General features: G+C 29.8%; 1 protein-coding gene across 2 annotated transcripts in view; it reads right to left on the reverse strand.

Moving 5' to 3' along the window:
* LOC100212735 (structural maintenance of chromosomes flexible hinge domain-containing protein 1) overlaps positions 1–12,373 on the reverse strand; it is a 121,114-nt gene extending 108,741 nt beyond the window's left edge. The window contains exons 1-3 of one of the 2 annotated variants that reach the window (XM_065804082.1): positions 12,248–12,373; positions 2,729–2,862; positions 2,491–2,583 (exon numbers count right to left, since the gene is read on the reverse strand). In XM_065804082.1, coding sequence (XP_065660154.1) covers positions 2,491–2,583; positions 2,729–2,862; positions 12,248–12,359 — 339 coding nt within the window. In that variant the 5' untranslated portion in view covers positions 12,360–12,373. Of the gene's footprint in view, positions 1–2,490; positions 2,584–2,728; positions 2,887–12,247 lie in introns of both variants that reach the window. The other variant, XM_065804081.1, reaches the window with a different exon arrangement.
* Between the last annotated feature and the right edge of the window lie 12,585 nt (positions 12,374–24,958).

A 24,958-nucleotide genomic window follows, 5' to 3' on the forward strand; every position in this document is an offset into this window, starting at 1 on the left:
AGTTATTTTGTGAAACAAAAATGCATGTTATAAGAAACTATAGATTAAATTTTCTAACTGTCTTGTTGAAGTATTTTTGTAAAAAGAGTGCTAAAAAATTTTTTAGTAAACAGAGCAGTATCAAATTAGAAAAAAGTACTTATCTAATTTCCTTCTATTGCTAGTTTTATCTTTTAAAGATTCATCAGTAAAAAATACAAGATAGTGGTTGTCTTCCATGAAGCACCAGGAGGCAATCAAGCTGGAGCATTGAAAATTTGTTTTTTGTGCAAAAATGTAAATCATATGCTTTATAAACATTAAATTGTGGCCTAACACACAAACATACACAATTTACTGGCTATTTACTGAAAGATGAAATTGCAAACTCTCAAATCTACAAGCATTGGTGGACTGTATCCGAGAAAATGATTGAAACCATGAAAACAAAACCAGCACACAAGCAGTTATGTTGTCAGTAAAACAACTTTTTAAGTTTCACCCAGAACTATGATGGATGAAACTTCTGATATTAAATTACACAGAGTATATCATCTTTATTTACTTAGCAGAATAAAGCCAAGTTGTCAATCGATATCTAGATATTTATCTCATCGATACAGGTGGAACAATCAAACATTATATATTTCTAAATTAGTTATTACATTTCATGGATATTTACAAATAGTAAATGTAATAATCTCAAGTAAAAACCTTGCTGGAGTTGATAACAATAACATTAATAATAATATAATAGTAATCAATAACAACTGTAATAGAATTAATAAGAGTGAAAGTAGTAATATAAACAATAATGGCAATGATAACACACACACACACATTCAAATACACATACTTATATACATACACAAATTTATGGATACATTAAAAGTATTTATTAAAAAAAAAGTGGAATAAATTGCTTTTAAAAATATGGTATGACTGGAGAGCTTTTAGATCATAGGGAAGTTTATTCCAAGATTTTATACTTTGATATTTTATGGACTTATGCCTATAAGTAGCAAAACGACGTTTTATGACTGGTAGGTTCAGATTGTTAATGGATCAAAGAAAGTATTTGTACTTTTAGGGAAGAAGATGTTGAGGGAGTAGGATTTTGCCTTGGTGATTCCAAACAAGCTGGCAATTTAGGAGTTAAAGATCACAAAGTTTGAAAATCTAAGAAGTAAGATAAAGTACATTAGGATTGAATTTGTTATTTTGAAAATATATAATCTTTAATGCTTTGTTTTGAAGATGAGATAAGACTTGCGTACTCTGCAGTTAAGAAACTTAAAAAACTCTATCACATCTTTTAAAGTGATTACCTACATTTTGCATTAGCATTACAGAAATTTAGGTGTGTGTATAGTGTAAGAAGAACATAAAAAACCTACAAGATAATCGAGAAGTGTGTGCATCACTTCATTCCTTATGGAGTCAGTATAAGACTCATGTTGGCAACTTCACTTAACCTGATGGATCAGCTGTGAAAGGACTGGCCTCACAGTATTGCTGCAGTATGATTAAAAGTCTTGAAATCTGTTATCCTAAACCAAAACTTATCTGTTGTCTATATTCAAAGCAGTTGATCCTAAATACAACTACCTTGTGATACTGTTTTTCCCAAGTTTCATTTGTGTAAGAATACTAATGATAATAGGAGTGTTCCGCTTATATCATCAGTATTCTTTGTACAAAGTTTAGGCAACTAACAGTGATGATAATAAAGATATTGCTATTTCCAACTGCCAAGCTTTCCATTAGCAGTTTGCCAAAAAGGAACTGTGCAACAACTGGTGAAATATTTCAGTTCTTGTATCAAGATCTAGTGTATCATCTAAAGTGGTGTGAATAGCTCTCACTGTTCCAATGTTAACTGTTTGCCCAGAGAATGGATTCTCAACACAACCATGTATGAAAATAAGGAAAATTAAATGGGAACCACATGGGACCACATAGCATCCTTTTCATGTTGTTGTTTTTTTATGTAGTACTTTTTTATTAAATTCACTTTACGAAGCCTATAGAGAGGCTATTACAGTTGAGAAGATTAATTAATTTTTTTTCTCTAACTGGATCTCCAATCTTATCAGACAAATAGACTATTGCAGATAAATGGATGATGAAATAGAAACTCAGAGAGATAATTCAACTCTACATGAAATTATTGACTATAGAAACAGACGATTATGATTTTAGACTGTGGTGTTTATAAATAGATAGATATGAATCACTTTGTTATGTTGTGCTATTTTATTTCTATTAAAAAGTTAAAAGCTTTGCAATACTTAAATCAGACTTAATTTTAATTATAAATTTTTTAACATGTTTTTACATGTTAAAGCTCAAAAAAAAAATCAAATGCTTGTTTTAAGATCAAAAGTTTAAGATCACATATTTTAATTTATATCTGTACAGTACAAGTAAGAAAAACCATATGCCATATTAAACAAAACCAACTGTAAAAAAAAGCAATGGTTCTACATACAATTAAAAAAAAAAACTTACCAATAACCATGTTTCTGGTGCTCCTGAAGTCATTACTTCATTAAATTTTTCTTCATTGAATGTTATAAAGTCAGCATTGACCAAAGTGAAAGGCTGTGAATATGTTTAAATTTAAAAATTAAAAGATATTTATGAAATAATTAAGTTGAATAATTAATAAGTTTTAACTCGTAAGGTTTTAAATACGCATTAAAACTCATTAACAACATGTTAATAAGTTTTAACGCTTGAACTCTACCTTATCAAGATCAGGATAAACTTCTTCAACATTGATCAAAAAATCATCATAACTTTGCTCCAAGGGAACACGTAATAGTTGATCAGTGCTTTTAAATGTAAGCAAAATTTTATGATAGGGAGGTAAAGTGACATCTAAAAATGAACGATAAGCGATATCTAAAAATATAAATAAATATATGATCACACTATAAACTAAAAATACAATATTTAAACAAATCTTTAATGCTTAGTGAAACACGATTGTAAAAGGCCTTCCGGCGCAACAAATAGTGCTTGCAAGTTTCATAACGAGAGTAAAAAATCACACTCGTCTAAAGAACGTGCGAGGAAGAAAATTATAAATTGATTTTATAAAAAATATTTGAGTAAAGTTTTTTTGCTGAAGTCAAAATAAATTTAAGTTGTCAACTTTTAGTGAATGGCATTTATTCATTGTTTTTATTTAATATCAAAGCTGTAGTAACATATTTTTTCCGATAGATAGACAAATGCATTAACTAAAAAACCACAACTTTTTCATCTGATTTCCTGGACTTCAAATGATGGCCCCATGGCAACCAATTTCCAACTCTGAATACCGCTCTTAAAGACTTGATGCCAAGCTGGCATAATTGTGCTCATTGATAAGGTGTTACAGTTTTACAAGAGCGAAATATCGCTCTGGGCAATTTTATTCATCACATGCACTGGATTTGTATATATTACAGCTTGTGATATATCATTTTAAAAATAACTTAATCCTGGTTCTATAAAAAGAACTATGGTCTAAAACTGAATATTTAAAAAATTAGAGTTATTCATTTAATTATAAACAACAGGAACATTCAGGGTAAAACATTAATTATTATTAGCTATTGTAGTTTATATCTGATTTTTATATCCCTTTTTACATAGTTTTTTTATTTCAAAGTCTTAACTTCCAACAATGCTGCAAGCAACCACTATTAAAGTTAAAAGTTAGTGGAAGAAAGAAAATGAAATTTATAGAGCAAGATAACGGTTAACAGAAAACATAAAAGACTGCATGAGAATGAAATTTAGTAGATGGCATATGAGACACTAGCTCATTCAAAGATCTGCCCAAGGCATCATTCAAAGATCTGCCCAAGATATAGCAACAGTATTCCATAAAAGGAAGGATTTCAGATTTAGAGGGATAAAGAACAGAATCCTGAGTAAGAAAGTGACAGGCATGATAAAGAGATGCAACCTTAGCAGATGCTAATTTTGCAAACAATTTGATATATGGTTTCCAAGAAAAATGAGATATAAGAGCTAATCCTAGAATGTAAAGGGTAGATGACTCATTAAGCACATTACCGTTCATAAATATAGAAAGATCTAGATTATTATGATAATGATTAGCTGATAAAAATTGAGTTTTATCTGATGCTCATTAATGATGTAAAATTTTCTAATCCTGAACAACCTTGACCCCATGAACACATTGAATGATTATACATTTTTTATACATCTTTTTTAGGGATAATAAATAATAGATAAAATGGAACCTTGTGGATTTGGAAACATTTTAAATGATGAATGTTACAAAATATGTTTTGTTCGAAAACAAGGATTAAATAATTTTTGTAATGGAAATATTGTCGCTCATGTATTCAGTTTTTGTCAAATTGTGATAAAGTTTCTGATAATGAAATGGAGTGTGAAATTGATGATGATGTATCATTTGTTAAAGGTAAATCTTGTAATAAACAACGGTTAGACAACTCTTTAATATCAATTGAAGTCTCACCAATTAAAGTTCATGGTGTCGCAAAGCATCAACATCAACAAAACATCAACAAAACATCAACATCAACAAAACATCAACAAGACATCAACATCAACAAAACATCAACATCAAACAAAACATCAACAAGTTGTAACAGCAAAAAGAAAATTAGTCAAAGCCTACTCAAAAATAGAAGGAGTAGCAAGTGCTTATGGAGTAAATATAGATAACTTCAGTGTAGCCTCAACTTTTCCCAGTCATCCTACAGATAAAAAAAAAAGCAAATGATCTTGATCATTTGACAATTTTAATGAAAGAAAAACTTAAAGTTGAACCATTTAAAAAAAAAATTCAAATATTAACACTTCACCTGAATCTTGGTCTAGAAAATATGCTTCAGAATATTTTGAAGTTTCTGAACATCATATATGACATGCTAGGTAACTTAAAAGTGAAAACGGAATTCTTGCTATACCTGATAAGAAAATAGACAAAAAAATATCTGACTTTCTTACAGCTTTGGTTCAAGATTTTTTTCAACAAGATGAACATTCTAGAATTATGCCTGGTAAAAAAGATTGTACTAAGGTTAAAAGTGGTCCTCCACAACAAAAAAGGTTATGGTTGAGCAACCTTCATGAGCTTTATATTGATTTTAAAAGTAAATATTCCAATTTTAAAATAGGATTTTCACGGTTTTGTAATTTGCGTCCAAATGGTGTATTAGTGTGGGACCAAACGGTACACTGTGTATGTGTTTGTTTTTACCATCAAAACTCGATATTGCTTGTAAATGCTATCCAATGGAATGTTACATACAAAGATTTAATGTCAAAATTAGTTTGTGATACAAGCAATAATGAATGCATGGTTCATAGATGTGCCAAATGTCCGGGTTATGATAACTTATAGGCATTTTTAGATAAGGAGTTAATTGAGATTGACGAAGAAGAAGAAATTCAATTTAATCAACGGCAAAGTACTGATAGATCATAATTAATCACTCAGACAGTTAACTTATTTGAATATAAAAAACTAGTTCTTTCTCACATTAATCGACTAACTTCACATTCATATATTGCTAAATGCGAAACTCGTTATTTGAAAGAACTAAAAAATAATTTAGGTTACAATAAATGTATTATATAGGCAGATTTTGCAGAGAACTATCAATTTGTTATGCAGGATGAAATACAAAGTTATCATTGGAATAAACAACAATGTACACTACATCCTGTTGTTATATATTTTAAGGAAATTTCTAAAACAAATATTCAGCATAAGTGATTCTGTTTTTTAAGTGATGACAATGATCATGATACATGCTTTGTGTATGAATTTCAAAAGAAAATTGTAGAGTACATTAAAGAATATTTAGTTGGTTTCAATAAAATTTATTATTTTTCTGATGGATGTTCTGTTCATTATAAAAACTACAAAAACTTTATAAATCTATGCCACCATAAAGAAGATTTCGAGATAACAGCTGAATCGGTAGTTTTTGCAATCAGCCATGGAAAATCCACTTGTGATGGCATAGGTAGTACGGTTAAAAGAATAACAGCAAGAGCAAGTTTGCAAAGATCATTAGAAAACCAAATATTGACAGTTGATGATATGCTTGAGTTTTGCATCACCAATATAAACACAATAATATTTTATAAAATTACCAAAGAAACAGTTAATTCAAGGCGACAGCAACTAAAGGAGCGATTTGAAACAGGAAAAACTGTTCCAGGTACCAGAAGTTATCATCATTATATACCCATTTCAAATTTTGAAATTAGTTTTAAAAGAACAAGCGAACATCAATGTGTTGACGGATTTATACTGTGAAAAGCAGTAACGTCTGATGTTTTAATTGTACCGAACTTAAATGATTTTGTTGCATGTAAGTACAATTCCTTTTGGTAGATAGGCATGGTTACAGAAATAGATACTACAACAAATAATATTCAAATTAAGTTTATGCACCCTCACGGTCCTTCTTAAAACTTCATTTGGCCACAGAGAAATGATATGTGCTGGGTACCATTGTCAAGTTTAATTGCAGTAATCTAAGTCCCAACAACAAAATCAGGCTTTTTTTTGAGTTTTTAATTTTTAAATTTTGTATATTACTTTTGCTACTTCTTTTCAAGTGCTCTATTTGTTTTGGAGCCTTTTTTTGTTTATTTGTCTTAGTTTGATAAATATGAAGCTAATGTTTTATAAGTTATAAATTTAAGTATATTTGAAGATGTTTTTATTTTTTCTATTACCTTTGAAACTATAATTTTTTAGAATCAGATTCTATAAAATTACAAAGAAAACAGAAACAGCTAGTCAACAACAACAAAAAAAACAGTTTGATGTTGCCAAATCAGTTTCAGTTACAAAACAGTCAAATTACACCTTTTTTTTCTCTCGTTTAATTTATCAAAATACCTGTTTTTAAGCACCAAATTTAAGTAGATTTGACCATGTCTTTGTTTCTGTTTAAAAAAAAAACACTCTCTAATTCTTTGTAATAACTATAACTTAACTATTCAGGACAAATTCTTAATAAAATAAAAAAAATCGAGCTACATTGGCATTTTTGTTATTGGACTCGCCCCAGTAAAACTGTGGTAAACATTTAAATTTTGAGTGTTATGTTCGTTTTTAAATATTTTAAGTTGTTTCATTGGATTCGTTGGCCCAAAATATGAAAAGGTACACATTTTCACCTTCCCAACACACATATAACAGAAAGTAGGACCAAAATCATTTTTATAAATGGCGGACTTTTGTTGGTTGGAGGCAAACTTAAAATAACTATATCTATGAGCTATTGTCGATACTGGATGTTCAACAACAATTATTTTTCAAAAATTGGTTTCAAGCCACCAACTGAAGCGATCAAGTGATATAAAGGTTACAACATTCGGAGGCAAAGTTCAAAGATGTGTTGGAACACATCTTTGAACTTCGCCTCCGGTTTGGTTCGCCTCCAGTTTGGTTCGCCTCCAGTTTGGTTCGCCTCCAGTTTGGTTCGCCTCCGGTTTGGTTCGCCTCCGGTTTGGTTCGCCTCCGAAATGGTTTCGCTTGAGGTTGGCAATGTCTTCGCACGGGATCGAGTTCTAGAGGCAAGTTTCTGACACTTTAGTTCAATGTGATTGCTAGGAGGACTTTCCATTCTTCCATCAGGTAAAGCAAGGTTTGAGGGAAATAATTGTGCGATGAAAAAAACAAAGAAAAAATTTGACTTGAAATCAAGTAACAGGACCACGAAGCAGTGTTCAATGGAGTGAACGAGACAGTTAAATGGATATAGAAAATAGGAGACAATCCAAAGTTATCTGCGAATACAGTTGCTCATTACGCAGTTCCAGAAGACATTAAGCAAGGATATGAGAGCAAATTACGGGAGTGGATAAAGCAAGGATGTTTACTAGAATATGATGAACATACGATGGGACAGCCAAAGGGCCAGCTGCCACTAATAAAAACAAAGTTTGGCCGGTACTAGACTGGAAGGAAACCAATAGGTTCATTGAGGTATTCACAAGAGATTTGGACATCTGTGCTGAGAAGTTGAGACAGTGGAGACAAATGGGTAACAACACAGTAATTATCGACCTGCAAAAAGCATAGATCCAGATTAAAGCAAATGAGAAACTATGGCCGTATTAAACAGTGATGTTTAAGAGCAAACGGTATTGTCTGATGCGACTTAGTTTTGGACTTAATGTGGCACTGATAATCATGAAATCAGTAGTGAGCGCCATTGTTAAACAAGATGAAAAAGTGAAAAAAGGGACATCGACATACCTAGATGAAGTTTTTGTAGATGAGAATGTGGTTAACATGGAATACGTTAGAAAACATTTTCTAACGAGACACAAGTGCTTGGATTAGCCGTGAAGAAGGTTGGCGACAAACTAATGTGGTCAAGAGGCAATCGGCTGGAGGAAATTCCGCAGACATTATCAAGGAGGATGGTTTTCTCCATTTATAGGCAGTTCGTGAGTCACTCGTTGGTGTGTGGTTGGTTGCGTGTTGCTTGCAGCATTATTAAGCGGAAGGTGGTTTCTTTGACGAATGGGTGGGATGATGAGGTCCATGATGTGGGGGTGAGGTGTGTAATTGAAGAAGTGTCGAAGAGGGTGAAAGAAAATGCCCCTGCTTGTGGAAAATGAGAAGTGCGTGGTGATGAGAGTAAAGTATGGGTTGTTGTTAACTCATTGGGATTGTTGAAGATGCAACATTCTCTGCAACATGACTCTGCAACGGTTTTTCACTGGATTTCTGATGCTGTAACCGGAAAGTCTAGACTAAAATTAAAAGCATTAGCTGAATAACTTGGATGTCATCATAAATCTGATATCGTCAAAGGATAATTTGGCTGACTCATTAACTAGAATACCCAGTCGGTGGATGAGAATGCTAAAACTTAACAACATTATGAATTACGAAACTTTAAGAATTACGAATTTTGCCTCTATTAAACGCATTGATGGATAGAGAATTAATTCTCTATCCATCAATACATTGATGGATAGAGAATCAATTCTGGAAATATACAAGCGGACTGGACATTTTGGAGTCAGAAGAACTATATACTTTATTAGAAAGAAGTTACCGATTGCAACAAAGGAAGATGTACAAAAAATAATTCGGGAGTGTGAACCATGCCAATCAATAGATCCGGCATCCGTTGTGTGGATGCACGAGAAGTTAGAAGTCAATGAAAATTGGAAAAGATTATCTATGGATATCACTCATTACTGAGGGAAAAGATTATCTATGGATTGGAAAAGATTATCTATGGATATCACTCATTATTTGAGCTTGATCAACTGTGAGCCTTCAAGATTCGCACAGTGGCATCAGCTGCCACACTCGCAGGGAAGCATCGCAGTAATTCGGCAGTTGCAGTCCATATTTTGCGAAAGGGAAGCACCAGAAGAAATATTGACGGACAATGAAACTGCATTTAGAAGTGAAGAGACTAAAAAATTTCTTGAAAGTTAAGGGGTGCATTTGAAGCCTAGGGCCACTTACTGTCCTTCAGGGAATGGCATCATTGAAAGAAACCACCAAAATGTCAAAAGAGGCAAAGAGATCAAATATTTCCATATCGGAGGCTGTTTATTGGTACAACGTCTCAATTGACAAAGATGGAGCAAGTCCGATGAGTAAAATGCATGCCTATGCCAAAAGGATAGAAGGATTGGACTAAAAGGATGAGCTGTCGATGAATATCCCTGAACACTCATGAGTTGGCAAGAATTGAATGTGACAGATATAGAAATAGAGGTTGGCAATATTAGTACAAGTTGTGGCAAAAATATGGGGACCACGCCAGCAAGCGAGGACACGAATCAACTGGAGACTTGCAACAAAGTCCAGGAAACCGAAGTGCCCCTGCCGAGGAGTAATCAAGAACAATGGATACCCCTTCAATACTCTAAAGATTGTTGCTCTTCCGACTGTGATCCCTGAGGATCAAGGAGGAGTGTAATTGCAAGGGAGAAATTATGTACGGCGTTTTTGACTTGAGAAAATATAAATATAGTATAAGCGGTTTTTTTATGAGCATATTTGAGATGATTTGTAAAGTATAAATTGAATGTGAAATTTTTGTAAATGCTTTTTTTAAATGAGTAAAAAGAAAGATTTTAAAATTGTAACATTGTGCTGCCTGCAAGAAAATTACAACCAATAAAACTGGTTTAAAAAAACAAATATAGCACAACAATAAAATGTAAAACATTGCAACATTGAATATAGCGCAGCTATAAAAGGAAAACATAAAAAATGTTTTGCTTTTGTTTTATTGCTAAAAAATTAAGTACTTTTTTCAAGCATTTTGTTTTTACTGTATTTTTTAGTATTGGTATTTACTTATATGTATTTTTTTATTCCTATAAATTATTTAGTTTAATATGAGTTAAAAAGAAAAGGTTGGGTTGAGAAAGAGCGTATTAAAAAGCTAAAGAAGTTGTAATCCTTAAGAATGTGTGAAAATAATATCTTGTTTTTATAAAAAAGACAGTCCAACGAAAAATAAAACATGAGCAAGTCTTCAATAGAACTCGTACAAGAAAAATCACAAGTAATTTTACATGAAAATATGTCAGCATCTTTAAAAACTATGTTTCCATTGACTTATTCGCCGAAAATTCAGAAAGTTTTCACGAACTTCACAGGAAAAAAAAGTCAGAAGAATTATCATCTATATATTTTATCGCAACCAGTAATTATCAACAAAATGACATTCAAATAGTTGAAGGACGCTCAAAAATAATGTCAGGTGTTGAGATGGCTTATTTTTTTGACATTAGAAATGTCATTATGTATACTTTTTTTGTTTTGTTTTTGTTATTCACCTCCTCAAGGCCAAGAAGGCCACTACAGATGAGGAGGCTACTTAATAGTGGTTATAACCCTCTCTCAACTCTATAACTCCGAAACACGAACCTCGACGAACAAGGCCGCTGCGCGGAGAAACAAGTTGAACATACTATGAACATAAAGAATGTTGAGCAAAATATAATAAAGATGTCGTCTAAAATCAAAATTCAATACATCAACAAACATATTATACTAACAGATTTTCTAAAATATTTCCAATCAAGTGGATGGGCGAATGTTGGGCATGCTATTCTCTTGAGATAATATTTTGTAACAAACCCTTCAATGGTTGGAATAAGCTTAAATACAAATTAGATTATCACAAAAGTACGCTTGAAAATGTAGATAAACTTGGAAATGTTAGTAACTTATTTATTTATTATTATTTTAGTTGCAGGAAAAATCTAGTTAAACTATATATGCCTTTAAGTGTGTTACAACTGTTATCTCAAAAATAGAAATGATGAGAATAGACGTAAATATGTTTGCAGAATGAATATATAAGCATGTATCAATTCTTGCTGAAATATCAAATGTAAAGCCAGTAACGCCACGAGTATACACAGTATAACAATCTCATTGAGCGAATTCGCCCTTTGAAAGGTTTGATGAACATTTCAAAAGGTCTCTCATCATTTTATTTACAGATCATACATTTGTTGAGTTGAAAGATAAATTTAAATTATCAAATACAATAGAGTAACTTTTAAGTTTGGTTGTGTTCTTCCAGTCAATACCGCAAAATGTGAAAGAACAGGAAGTTTAATTTGATATTCATATAGAATGTGTGTCCGAGTTGACTTTAATGCTCATCAATTATTATTATAACTTAGATTTATATGTGGCTGTTAAAATGTTTTCCTTTCTTTTAGACGATTAACAATTGTTGTAATTAATTGAATACTTATTGTTGAGACCAAGCATTTGTTGTTTACTTATTTTTTATCACTTACATAAAAGTTGCAGCAAATTTTGTGTTTAATTATAATAGTTTTAAAAAATGACCTTTGAAGTTTGTTTTAAAAAGAGTGGGCCGCAGTAAAAAAATTTTTAACGTCCTAAAAAAAAGTCTGGTTACGAACCCGCACAGCATCAACTGTCACATAACAAAACACAAATTAGTCACTTGTCTCTCTTTGCATAACAGTTTTTTATTAACTGAATTATAACATGGGGTTTTAGTTAACTAGACAAAATAACAAAGGGTTTTAAGCTGCTCCATAAATATTTTGTTAGTTATTTTTAAAATTCACTTATGTTTTTTTTTTGTATAAAATAACAAGATAAAAAAATAATATGTATGCATTGATGCCCTTACTTGTTTTAATTTTAATACATTTTATAAATAAAAATAAAAAATAAAACATAAGCATTCTGTTTTGATAGATTTATTTTTAAATTACATACCTTTTTGAAAGGAAGTATTAAAACTTTCTGAGAGCGAAACATTGTTACAGCTTGAAGAGACCTTGTTATTGATTGAATTTTCATTATTAATATATTTTTTGTTTTTCTCCATACTTTCTAAAAACATTCTTAAAAAATTATACTTTATTAAAATTTATTATATAAAAAACTTTATTAAAATTTATTATAAATTTATTTTATAAACAACTTAAATTTGAATCATAATATTATTTCCAAAATTTTCATTTTGTAATAACCTAGTTTTGCAATCTCGTAAAGTTCCTATTAATTTAGCTTTAATAATATTAAATTAAAAGCATTAATTTAATATTATTAAAGCCTATACTATCTTTATAATCTATGGTTTTTGGCTACTTCAGTTAATCATTGAATCAATGGATATAAGTATGAATAAATGAAGAAATCGTTCCTATTTTGTTGTCAAACAAAAAGATCCTTGTCCTGTTTAAACTGATCTGGGAAACGCACACGATCATTTCTGTCAAACAAATATTTTGTGATGCTTTTACTTTTATTAGACGTTACCTTTATTATTTTATATAATTCAAATTTATTTTTTTATTTCCAAAAATTTTTTTAATATCCATTTGATAGCCATATCTAATTTTTCATGTGCGTAATTATAGTTAATATTAAGTGATCCACATGGGTGCACATCGAGCATTATTTAAACTAAATAATAATTTCGCACTATTTTTAGCCGAACATATACTGTTGTCAAACGTAAATAAAACTTTACGTCGCCGAAAGATCTTTTTCTGTTTACACTGACGTGGGAAAAGACTCGATGACTTAACTGACGTGGGAAATTCACTCAATCATTTCTGTTAATATAATTGGTGGACGAGGGAACGCCGCACAGTGAAGGTGAAAAAACGGCAAAAATTATATAACTATCATATATAAACATGTGAAACATCAATATTATCGTATTTTGGATCAAAAAATTTAAATTTACTATTGAAGATAGTTTTTTACTCTTTAACTTATGTATTTTTTACTCTTTACCTTATTTCGGATTAAAATATTATTATAGTTCCTTTTAATTCAAATTTATTTTTTTATTTCCAATTATTTTTAATATCCATTTATTTTAAAATATTTTTTATTTCCAAATATTTTTTAATATCTAGCGCGTAATAATGACGCGTACAACGCGTGCCTGCGCGTGTAAGTGTCTTTTACGCGCGCAAAATATGACTTAAATAAAAAAATCGGATTCCTTGATCCAAAATACCATATAAAAGAATACCACATATTTGTTAATGTAAATTTTTCTTGCGCCTAAGGCTCGTAATACACACGCGTATACGTGTTAGAGTCTTTTACGCGCACAAAGACTGACTTAATTTTAAAAAAATAAATTCTTCAAACCAAAAAATTTACTAATTAAAAAGAAAAATAGGTTTCAAAAAATATTTTAATATTATAATATATTAAATACAAAATAAATATTTATGTTATCTAATTTTTCTTTCAAGAAAACAAAAAAAGAAAACCTAATATTAATAAAAAAGCTTTATTTCATTATTACAGCATTAACAAAAATAAAACTTCAGGGGTAAGTGTTTTTCCATTTTCAACCTTGTATTTTTTTTGAAACAAATGTTTAATATTACAGGATCACTTCTAATCAACAGGTATTGGTACTGGTTTTTCATAACATTCTTTCTAGATATCTTTGCTGTATGGTTTAATCTAGCTTTGCGAATTTCCTTATTTAGAGCCTCTTGTGACTCTTCAGAGTAGGATCCAATTGGCAGCCTTTAAATTGTATAACTATCATATATAATGATGTTTCACATGTTTATATATGATAGTTATATAATTTTTAGCGTTTTTTCACCTTACTGACTCACTGTGCGCCGGTTACGTATAATATGTATGGTATAATTTACGGTATACTTTACCGCATACTTAGTATACTTTACCGCATACTTAGTATACTTTACCGCATACTTAGTATACTTTACCGCATACTTAGTATACTTTACCGCATACTTAGTATACTTTACCGCATACTTAGTATACTTTACCGCATACTTAGTATACTTTACCGCATACTTAGTATACTAAAACTAGTATAAAATGTAATATACCAGTTTTTTCAGAAAGTTTATCGGACTGACTTGATGATTTATTAATTTATTAATAAATTAATATTATATTACTGAATTAAACTGAACTATTGAATTAAAATAAAAATTAATATTATATATTGAATTAAACTGCTATACCATATTTATTGTATGACTTATCATGATTAAAGAGGGCCGACGACACGGGTTTCAAAGTGGGAGCACAATCGTCAATTTCTATAAAAAGTTCTCTATATCTAGAATTTTCTAAAAAAAAAAAAAGTCCTTTAGAAAAAAAGTGAGGGGGTTGGGCACGTGCCCCCCGGTGTCGTTGGCCCTGTCAAAGTGTTTTTATTTGTTTTTGATGTAGCAAGATAATAATTCATTTTCAAATGGTTACTGATTTTGATCAAATACTTGAACTTTTTTACTTATCTAGTAGGAATGTGTAACCAATGGTAATAAAACACACAAACAAAAATATTACATAAAAAACTTGAATTACGGTTGAATCAAAAAAAAAATTTTATTACTTCATACTTTACAGTATACTTTACTGTAAAGTAATTAATTTTTTAGTATACAGTTTACTATCGATCCCTTATTGCGACATATTTTGTTAACAACATGCACATTGCTGTTAGATTATCTTAATATTAACTTTAACGATTAGGTTATGTGAATTTAGCTTTAATCTCTAAAAGAATAAACAAAGATTCATCTAAAACTGAAAGAATGGTATTTTATCGTGATTTTTTTTTAATCTATTTATTTAATCATAAAGTTAAAAATAAAAAGTAAAGCAAAAAACAAACAGCCATTTTATTATACATTACTGCCATATTGTTATATACTAGCTGACAGAACAAAAATACGCGCTTTTTTCCGCACACTTTGACCTTATTAAAACCCTTACCCCGTTTATTTATTTCAAAAGACAAATTCTGAATTTAACATCTTCTTACTTTAAGAATAATAAAAAATTTCTTGTTACAGCGTCAGATGCTCAGATTTACCTAGTTGATACACATAGCCTAAGTACCTCTATCATAAATGATAATTGCGTAACATTTCTCTCGGTGTTTTTCGAAATTTAAGGCTAAAATAAAATTTCAACCTCTCATTAAAACCATAAAAAGGGCTTATATATATATCTCCCTTTTAACTTTTAAATGATTCAATGTATATTGTTACATAAACTAAAATAACGTAAAAACTAAGTAATAATAAAAGTACTATAACAATTTGAGTTGCAACATTGTAACAATATTTAACATTGTAATAATATTTAAATAACATTGTAACAATATTTAAACAACATTGTAACAATATTTAGCATTGTAACAATATTTAAATAACATTGTAACAATATTTAAGTAGCTATAGTGATGAGTATGAAGGTAAAGAATATTTTATTTCACCATTTAGAAAATGATAACATTAAAATGTTCTTAAACCAATTTATCAACATTTTTCGCATACAAATTTTGGAAGGTCTCTTATATCTTATCGCGGAGCTTATTTGTGGAACCAAATAGTTTTAAAAAATTTTGATTTTTCCCAAAGTTTCCCAAAGAAGAATTTTTCTTCTTTCAAAAACAAACTGAAAAAAGTTATTTTCTCAATAGAAAATATTTTCGAGTTCTTCTGATCTCGTTTCTCTTTTATAAGTGTTTCTAAATGTAATTTAAAATATTTGTTTTTATCTTTTATTGGTTTTTTTAATCGGTATTTTATTTGGATGACGATTTTCATAAAAACGGTATTTACTAATTTCAAATATTTGATTTGATTTTTTTATTGCTTTGTTAAACGGTGTTTTATAATTTAGGTTATTTTATTTCTATGTAGGTTTTCTTAAACAGTATTTACTTTTTATTTTATATTTTTTTGAAATAACTGGTTTATAATTTTTGTATTGTTAAACGGTTCTCGGTGACAGGATCTTATGATCCTCTTCGAGTTTCCGTGTTCTTCATATATTATGTACCAACGACACTTTTACCAGAGAATATTGTTAAATGAACAAAAAAAAAAAAATTATAATATCAGTAATTCTACCTAGGGATTGTTCCCGGGAAAAATAATAAACCAAAAATCCGAAATCCCGAGAAACTTTTTCCGGGATCCAGGGGGTTTTTTTTGTTTTTTTTTGACTCATGGATTTTAATAACAAATTGTTAAACTTTCTCGCCAAAAATATAATTTTTTTGTTTTCCGGACCATTAGAAGATCACCTAATGCTTGTTTATTTATTATAAATGTTTAAACACGGGGTTCTTCTTAATACACAACTAAAACCACCGTTTATTTATTTATTAATCTAGATACTTGTAAATACTATGAACAGTTTTTAAATTATTCCTAAATCATTACTGGAACCATACAATTTACAAATCAGAAATGCTAATAAAGACTCATTTATGATGAGGCTTTATAAATAAAACACAGTGTAAAATGAAAAAGACTAACTAATAAGTATGTGGATAAAAATTTCAAACTGTTATAATACTATACTTTTATATATCATTGGAAAGAAGATCAATACAGTATTTTAATGGTGAAACTATCAAAATTGAATCATTTGTTCAAAAGTTATGACGGTTTAAATACCGATTTTGCAATGTATGGATTTATTGAAGAAACAGTGATCATAATTATGTTTTTCTTCACTTAAATATTGATAAAAATATAAATGTATTATACAAATGATACCAAGATATTTTTGATAAAAATATCTTGGTATGAAAAGATAGGTGTTATAGTGGGCTACAAATTATGTAAACTCTAACCACCGGCCGTATAGGGTAGACAGAGGGGGCGCCAAACCAACACCCACTGGAAACTGAACATTTTTTTCATAAAAAGATGTTTTTGAAGAGAAATTAAATATTTTCAATTATGTTGCAAAAAATTTAAAAACAAGTTTAATTTTTATAAAACTTTTTAATGTTGGAAAAATCGAACTCATCCCGACATTAAATTAAATTAATTTTATTAAATCGTAATGAATATTACACTGCTCCCAGATAGGGGGTTTAGGTTGAAGGTGAAAGTACCTGGATTTTTTTTTCCACAGAATTATCAGTTGGGTTAACTAGATCATCGCTAGGCAAAAATTAAAATCGAAGCCGCTCATAAATTGAGAATTTGATGATTTTTTTTTATTTTTAATAGTGATTTTATATTTACAGTCAAAACCTAGTTGTCTTTGGTGCTGCAAATAGCTTAAATAGAGTATATATTTAATAGTTTAAAAATATACCATTATAGTTGTCTCATCAAAATTTTTTATATCTCCAACATAAATTTAAAAAAATAGGAAAAAAAGAGATTAAAAGATATTTATGAGAAAATTAGAATAGTTTATATATATAGAAGTTCGTCATCTTAACCAACTGTTATTCAATGCATAGCCTTTATATTCTCTTCTGGAGCTGTATGTTTCAGCCATTCATTCAGTCAAAAATAATTTAAAGATACAACATTCTTTAATATTAAAGAATGTTTTAAATTATTTTTACAATATCTAATGATTAAAGTAAAAAATTCACTGTCGTAAAATAAAAGTTGAAGCATAATAAAAGGGCGATAAAATTGTAAATTTTGTTCGTGAGCTCTCGATTTAGCTTTTTATCATAATTTTTTTTTTCAAAATGTTCATTTTGCAAATGACTGATAGTTTTACAGGAGAAGGTTCAAACTTTAAACTTTTTTTTTTAATTCAAAAAATTTTGGGCTCATTTTTGCATGGAGAGTTTTATTCATGTTCTGTGTAGGGCTGTAAATCCTGGCTCGTGTTCGTGAACGGCTCGGTGATCGGCTCGACAAGAGCTCGTTTATGTTTGGCTCGAATGTTAAACGAGCCAGGCTTGAACAAAAAATTAGGCTCGTTTATTAAACGAGCCGAGCTTGAACATCATAGGCTTGTTCATATAGGCTCGATTAAAGCTCAAATATATATTTATATATATAGGGTATATGCTCGAAATCCGGACAATTTTAAATTTGTCGGCATTTTTTTGTTTTTAAATTCTATGTTGCGAAATTCAAACATTAATCAAAACAAACATTGTACTCTTGGGGAAAAAAATAAAAACTGCAAATTTAGCACAGCATGTCAAAGGAATAAGACCGTAGAGTTGCAGTGTTTGAGTCCCTCCGCGCCGGGCACTCTGTTCCAGAGATTATAAAATGGTTTGGCTTCCCAAAAGGCACAGTTTATGATATTGCAAAGAGGTTTAATGATGGTGCAGAGTCTGTAGAACGAAAAGAAAAGACTGCTCACAAACCAATTAGGAATAAGACCTTCATCAGCAGAGTAGCAAAGTTGATCAACAAAAACCCCAGCACCTCCATCAGGAAACTGAGCAAAGATATGAATGTGTCTCATTACACCATGAGAAGAGTGATCTGTGATGACATTAGGTCTGTCTGCTTCAATGAAGGAGAAGAGAGTGGCTAAGTGTTCCGTTCTTTTAGCTGCCGGTAAACTCCGTTTTTTCAGCGATGAGAAAATTTTTACTGTAAATGCCAAAGTGAACAGAAAAAATGACAGATGATTGGCCCAAGACCCAGAAGATGTCCCAGTGATTGGTCAGACAAAATTTCCAGCCTCTGTCCATGTCTTTATGTCTGTTTCCAGCAAAGGCCATGTCATGCCACCACACTTCTTCCTGAAGGGCCAAAATATCAACAAAGAAGTCTACTTGGACCTTCTGATTAAGGTGGTGAAACCTTGGATGGACAAGTGTTCCAATGGTAGGCCATATGTGTTTCAGCAAGACTCAACTCCTGCTCATACCTCCAATTTGGTACAGGGTTGGCTTGAAGAGAATCTCCCTATGTTCTGGTTGAAGCACTTTTTGCCTCCAAACTCACCAGATCTCAATCCATTGGACTATTATGTCTGGGGCACTTTGGAACGTGAGACCAATAAATCAAGTCACAACACTGTTGAATCTCTAAAGCGAGCAATTACTACTGCAGCTGCCAAAATGTTTGCCGATGAGGTGGAGCACGCCTGAACCTGGAGCACGCTCCAGGTTCAGGAAGCGTATCGAGCAAGTCATTGAAGCTAAAGGCAGCTAGATTGAGTGAAATGAAAGCTCTTACATGTGTACATTACTGCTTAAAATTTCAGAAATATGGCTTTGAAACTAATACTTTTATTGTAATTTTTATTTTGTGTCAAAAAAGTCCGGATTTCGAGCATCCACCCTGTATATATATATATATATATATATATATATATATATATATATATATATATATATATATATATATATATATATATATTCATATATATATATATATATATATATATATTCATATATATATATATATATATATATGTATATATATATATATATATATATATATATATATATATATATATAATATATATATATATAATAATAATAATAATAATGTACACTGTGACAATTGATGAAATCAATTGTGGAGCACAATAACAGAAGATGTTGTGCTATAGCAGCTATAAATGTTTTATAAATAGCATTGTTTACTTTTCAATGTATATAAATATTATTTAGTATATAATTAATAATTTTTGCAATAATCTGATTTATCAAGTTTATTTTTAAATTGGTCAATTGTTATTGATTCGACAATATGTGGTGGTAAATCATTCCAAGCATTTACGACTCTACACGAAAAGAAATTATATCTAGCTTTACTCTTACAGTATGCCTTTGTTACCTTTTGGTTATGACTACGAAAATTGTAAGGTTTTAATTGAACTTTAGATAATGAGTCGTTTATCCAATTTATTTCCTCATAACCGTTCTGTATTTTATATTGAAAAATAAGATCTCCTCTTTAACGACGCTCTTCTAGAGTTGTTAATTTCAATAACTGTAGTCTTTTTTCATATGGCATTTTTTTAAAAGCTGGTACGAGTTTTGTTGCCCTTCTCTGTTCTTTTTCTAACTTTAAAATGTCTTGCTTCAGATAAGGACACCATACTTGGATTGCAAACTCAAGATGGGGTCTTACAAAAGTCGTATAAAATTTTTTGCCATATTTGAGTCAAAATATTTAAAAGTTCGTTTAATAAGAGCAAGCATTTGATTTGATTTTCCGACAGCTTTATCAATATGACTGGTCCATTTTAAATTAGATTGCATCATTACTCCTAAATCTCGTTCTACTTTTGATGTTGCTAAGATATTATTCTGTTGAGTTTAAGCGTCGAACATTGAATAAGTTATACATGGATTTTTAAAGCCAATGTGCATAATTTTACACTTTTCATAGTTAAATTTTATTACCCATAATGACGACCATTTCATAATATTATCAATATCTAGTTGTAATTTGTTTATGCGAATATCTTCATCTGATTTAAAAATATTTATAATTTTGCTATCATCTGCATATAATTTAATATTATTTTTTAATGTGTCTGGCTGATCGTTTATAAAAATAAGAAATAGAAGAGGTCCAAGGACAGAACCTTGTGGAACTCCGCTCTCGACTGTTAGCCATTTTGATACACAATCCCCTAAAATTACTCGTTGCTTTCTATTATGTAAATAGGCTTCTATCCAATTTAGAATTACTCCATAAATTCTATATGATTTTAACTTTAACATTAATTGCATATGAGGTACTTTATCAAAAGCTTTTGAGAAATCTGTTTACAACATATCAACACACCAGCCATTCTCAATAGCATCAAATAAAATATCTTGTGTTTCTAGTAAATTAGTAGTACAGCTTTTGTTCTTTCGAAAACCATGTTGGTTACTATTTAATAAATTATTTGTTAACATGTAATCCATTATTTTGTCACCTAAGATTGATTCAAGAATTTTGCATATAATTACTTGTGGATCGATACCATCTATCCAAAGTATGATGTTTTACGGTAAGAAAAGTCTTCATGGACTATTATTTCAAATGGCACTTCACGTTTTTTTAAATAATAATAAGCTGACAGAGTAGAGTGACCAAAGGTACAACTTGGTCAAAGGTACAACAGGTTCCCCTACTAGGTTTCCTAAAAAATGGAAAAAAAAGATTAGGGTTCGGAGGGCACATTTTTTTCCTAGGGCCTGGGGTTTTTTCTATGGTCTTGTGTTAAAGTTATTTTTCTTTGCTATTTATGAACACTTAGATTTATTTCATTTATTCTACACTGCTTTTGCAACATTTTTAATTTGCATTTGAGGCTTTGTTATTGTTCTGAGTTTTTCCATAAAAGCACCTTTTCAATAGGTTTTTATAAGATAAATTAATAAATATTGGGTTGATAATGTTTTTAGCTACTTCAGACAGGACTGTCTAATTTTTACATAAATTTGATTTTTTCGTTATAAATATTTTCTAAAATTAATTTTGTCTGCTTGGTATTTGCACCAGGTATTATTAGGTATAGGACACATTGCATATCTTAAATCTAAAGATGACGTCTAATGCACAATGACCTTTTTAGATTAAGTAGGTTTATATCAAAAAAATCTTTACAAGTCTGATTTGAAACTAATTTTTTTTGGGAACTTTGTATTACATCAACACTTAGTTCAACAGAATAGCAACAAAGAACTTTTTAAATGTTTATGATCTATATCTATTTTGATAGACTTCTTCTCACAGTTAGGTATCTACCAATTAGAGTTATCTTCCAATTAGGGGATGCGTTTTTTATCTCATTTTGATTACTGTAAAGTTGAGGAAAACTGCGAGGTTGTGGTTCGCTTCATCATCAATAAGTGAGGCAAAAAACCATTTATTTAAAAATGCATTTCTCATAACTAATAACAGCTCTTCACTCACACAAGTATTTCTATTTTGTCACAATACTGGCCAAATTGATTCCTCAAAATTCTCTCCTTTATTTAAAAACTTAAGACGCACAAGTTTTTCTGCTTCTCAAAACGTCAGTTTTATTATTGTAAGAAATGACTAAGTGTTTAAGCGACATTTCTTGTAGTACGTAAATTTATAATAAGTTATAAAACATTAAAATAGCATCGTACTAACTTATATTTCTTTTTTGTGGGTGATGAAAAAATTAAAGTGTTTACAAAAAAGAAAAATTAGTTAGTACGATGCTGTTTTTGATGTTTCATAACTTATTAAGAAATGGTATATTCATTTTAATCTTTATTTATTACCAAAACTAAAATACCAGATACTAAATTAACTTACAATCTACTATATAGCACATAGCAAGAAATTTAGTTACATTTTAACACAGTAAACTAACTTGTTTTATGATATTTACGGCAAAAAAGTAGGCAACTATTACTCAGTGTTTTATTGTCCGGCGGCTATTTGGAGTCAAGATTTAGTTGAATATTTAAAACATTATGTTTTTACTGTTTTAAACATTTTTCATTATATTAAGGTGGTCTTCCACTCATAAAAGCTTATTTTTATAAAAAAATTTTTTTTTTTTAAAACTTATTTTATTCCTTCATCACTTGTGAATAGTCTCTGAAAATTTGGATTGAGAACAAACTCTATAAAAAAAGATATTAGCTGCTATATTTAGGTACTTAAAAAATATATCCTTAGAAACGCCGATATTAACCACATTTTGAGTTATTTTTAGGTTATTAACTAGTCAAAATATATTTTTTATTGGTAATAATTGATGTGAATATATAACTTCGTTTTGGTTATATGCAGCCTAAAGTCATAATTTATAAAAACAGCCTGTGAAAGTTGTTCCTAAGTGCTGTCAATTTTAGGACTTTTTTGGATATTTGTTTATTATGCAAACCCATTTGTTTTGTACAAAACCAATACAAATGGGTTTCTTATTTTTATTATTTTTAATTTTTTTAATTTTTTTTTAGTTTACAATTATTAATCGTAATATAACTATATAACAATACATAAACTTGGTATCTGAAAAAAGATCCAAAAGATCTTGTCGTCAGAACCATATAAAATATATCAAACGTGTATATATAATATAATAAAAATACAACTGATTTAATAATTATTAACAATGTAGAATAAACAAAAACAGAAAATAATTTTACATTTCAAAAATATTTATATATATTGTCAGTAGAAAGAATAAAGTTTTTTAATTTATTTTTAAAAACAGAAAACGAAATTGACAAATCAAAATTTGGAACAACAATTTTGTTCCATAAATACGGTGCTCGATAGTTTATGCAAAATTGATTAAACTTTGTTTGACAAAAGGGTTCAATTATTAAATTATTATTTCGTAAAGTATATTTGTTAATAGCTTTATGGGTAAAAAGATCTTTAAAAATGAACAATGGTTGTTCACTTTTACAACGAAACATAAAACATAAAATATTATAGACATTGAGTTCGTAAACGTTAAGTGCTTTAACGTTTTTAAACAAAATATTAGAATGAGAAAAACGATTTTCAAAACATATTTTCAAAACGATTTTCAAAACATATTAAACGCATGCGTGTTTCCGAGGATGGTAGAGATTTCGTAACTTAATTTTAGAGGTACTTATTCCCTTTAGCCATAATTTAAAATTATGGCTAAAGGGAATAAGAAGATTTATAATAGGAAAAGAAGAAGAAAGAATCAGCATCTTCACAACAAATCTGTTATATACAGTGATGACCAACAAAACAAAGAAAAAAATGTTGAAATTAATATATCTGATAATATACTGCTGATGGTGTTGATGATTTTTTTTCTGATAAAGAAAGTGAGTCTTCAGAATCAGATGTAGAGAAAAATAATAACAATGATAAATTTGATTATTTTATTTTAATAAACTTGAAGATTTTTGAAACCGTTATAGAAAAATTTAGGAAATGCTTTAGCTGCAACAAAAGCATACAAATGATTGACAATTTGACGTCTCGATAGAGGTTTGTCCATTCTTTAGAAATACACTGTCAATATTGTTTAAACCGAGAGATATTTTTTTATCTCAAACCCTGTCAATATATATTAGTAAAAAGGAAAATTCAAAAATGAAGTAACCGTTTGAAATAAACATTAGAAGCATTATTGTCTCGCGAGAGATTGGTGTGGGGTTTGAAACCATGGAAAGATTTTTTTCTTGCTTGAACGTGTTTGACATCACAAACAATTGTTATCATAGTCACCATCAAGATCTATAAAGGAAGCGTATCAAACAGCAGCTGGTGAAAGCATGTTAAAAGCTGCTAAAATCTACCATTCTAATTCTGATTGCCTAAATCAAAAGCGTGTTACTGTTGATGGAACCTGGCAAACCCAAGGATATTCCTCCCTTAATGGAGTAGTAACAGTAATCATTGATAAAAAATGTATTGATGTTGAAGTACTTTCAAAGTTTTGCCGTGGCTGTGTCTATTGTGAAATTAAAAAGTCAACTCCAGAATTTGCAGAATGGTTTGCAAATCATCAATGCGCTAATAACCATGTTGGTTCTTCGGGTGCTATGGAGTCTGCTGGAGCAGTCAAAATATTCCATTGCTCAATTGAAAAAAATAATTTGATTTACAGTGAATACCTTGGAGATGACGACACTTCCTCCTTCAAAGATGTAATTGAAAATGACCCTTACAAATATTTGAACGTTAAGATCAAAAAATTGGAATGTATTGCCCATGTACAGAAGAGAATGGGTACTAGACTTCGTAAGGTTGT

This window comes from Hydra vulgaris, chromosome 08 (assembly GCF_038396675.1).
Source record: "Hydra vulgaris chromosome 08, alternate assembly HydraT2T_AEP".
Lineage (NCBI taxonomy): Eukaryota > Metazoa > Cnidaria > Hydrozoa > Anthoathecata > Hydridae > Hydra > Hydra vulgaris.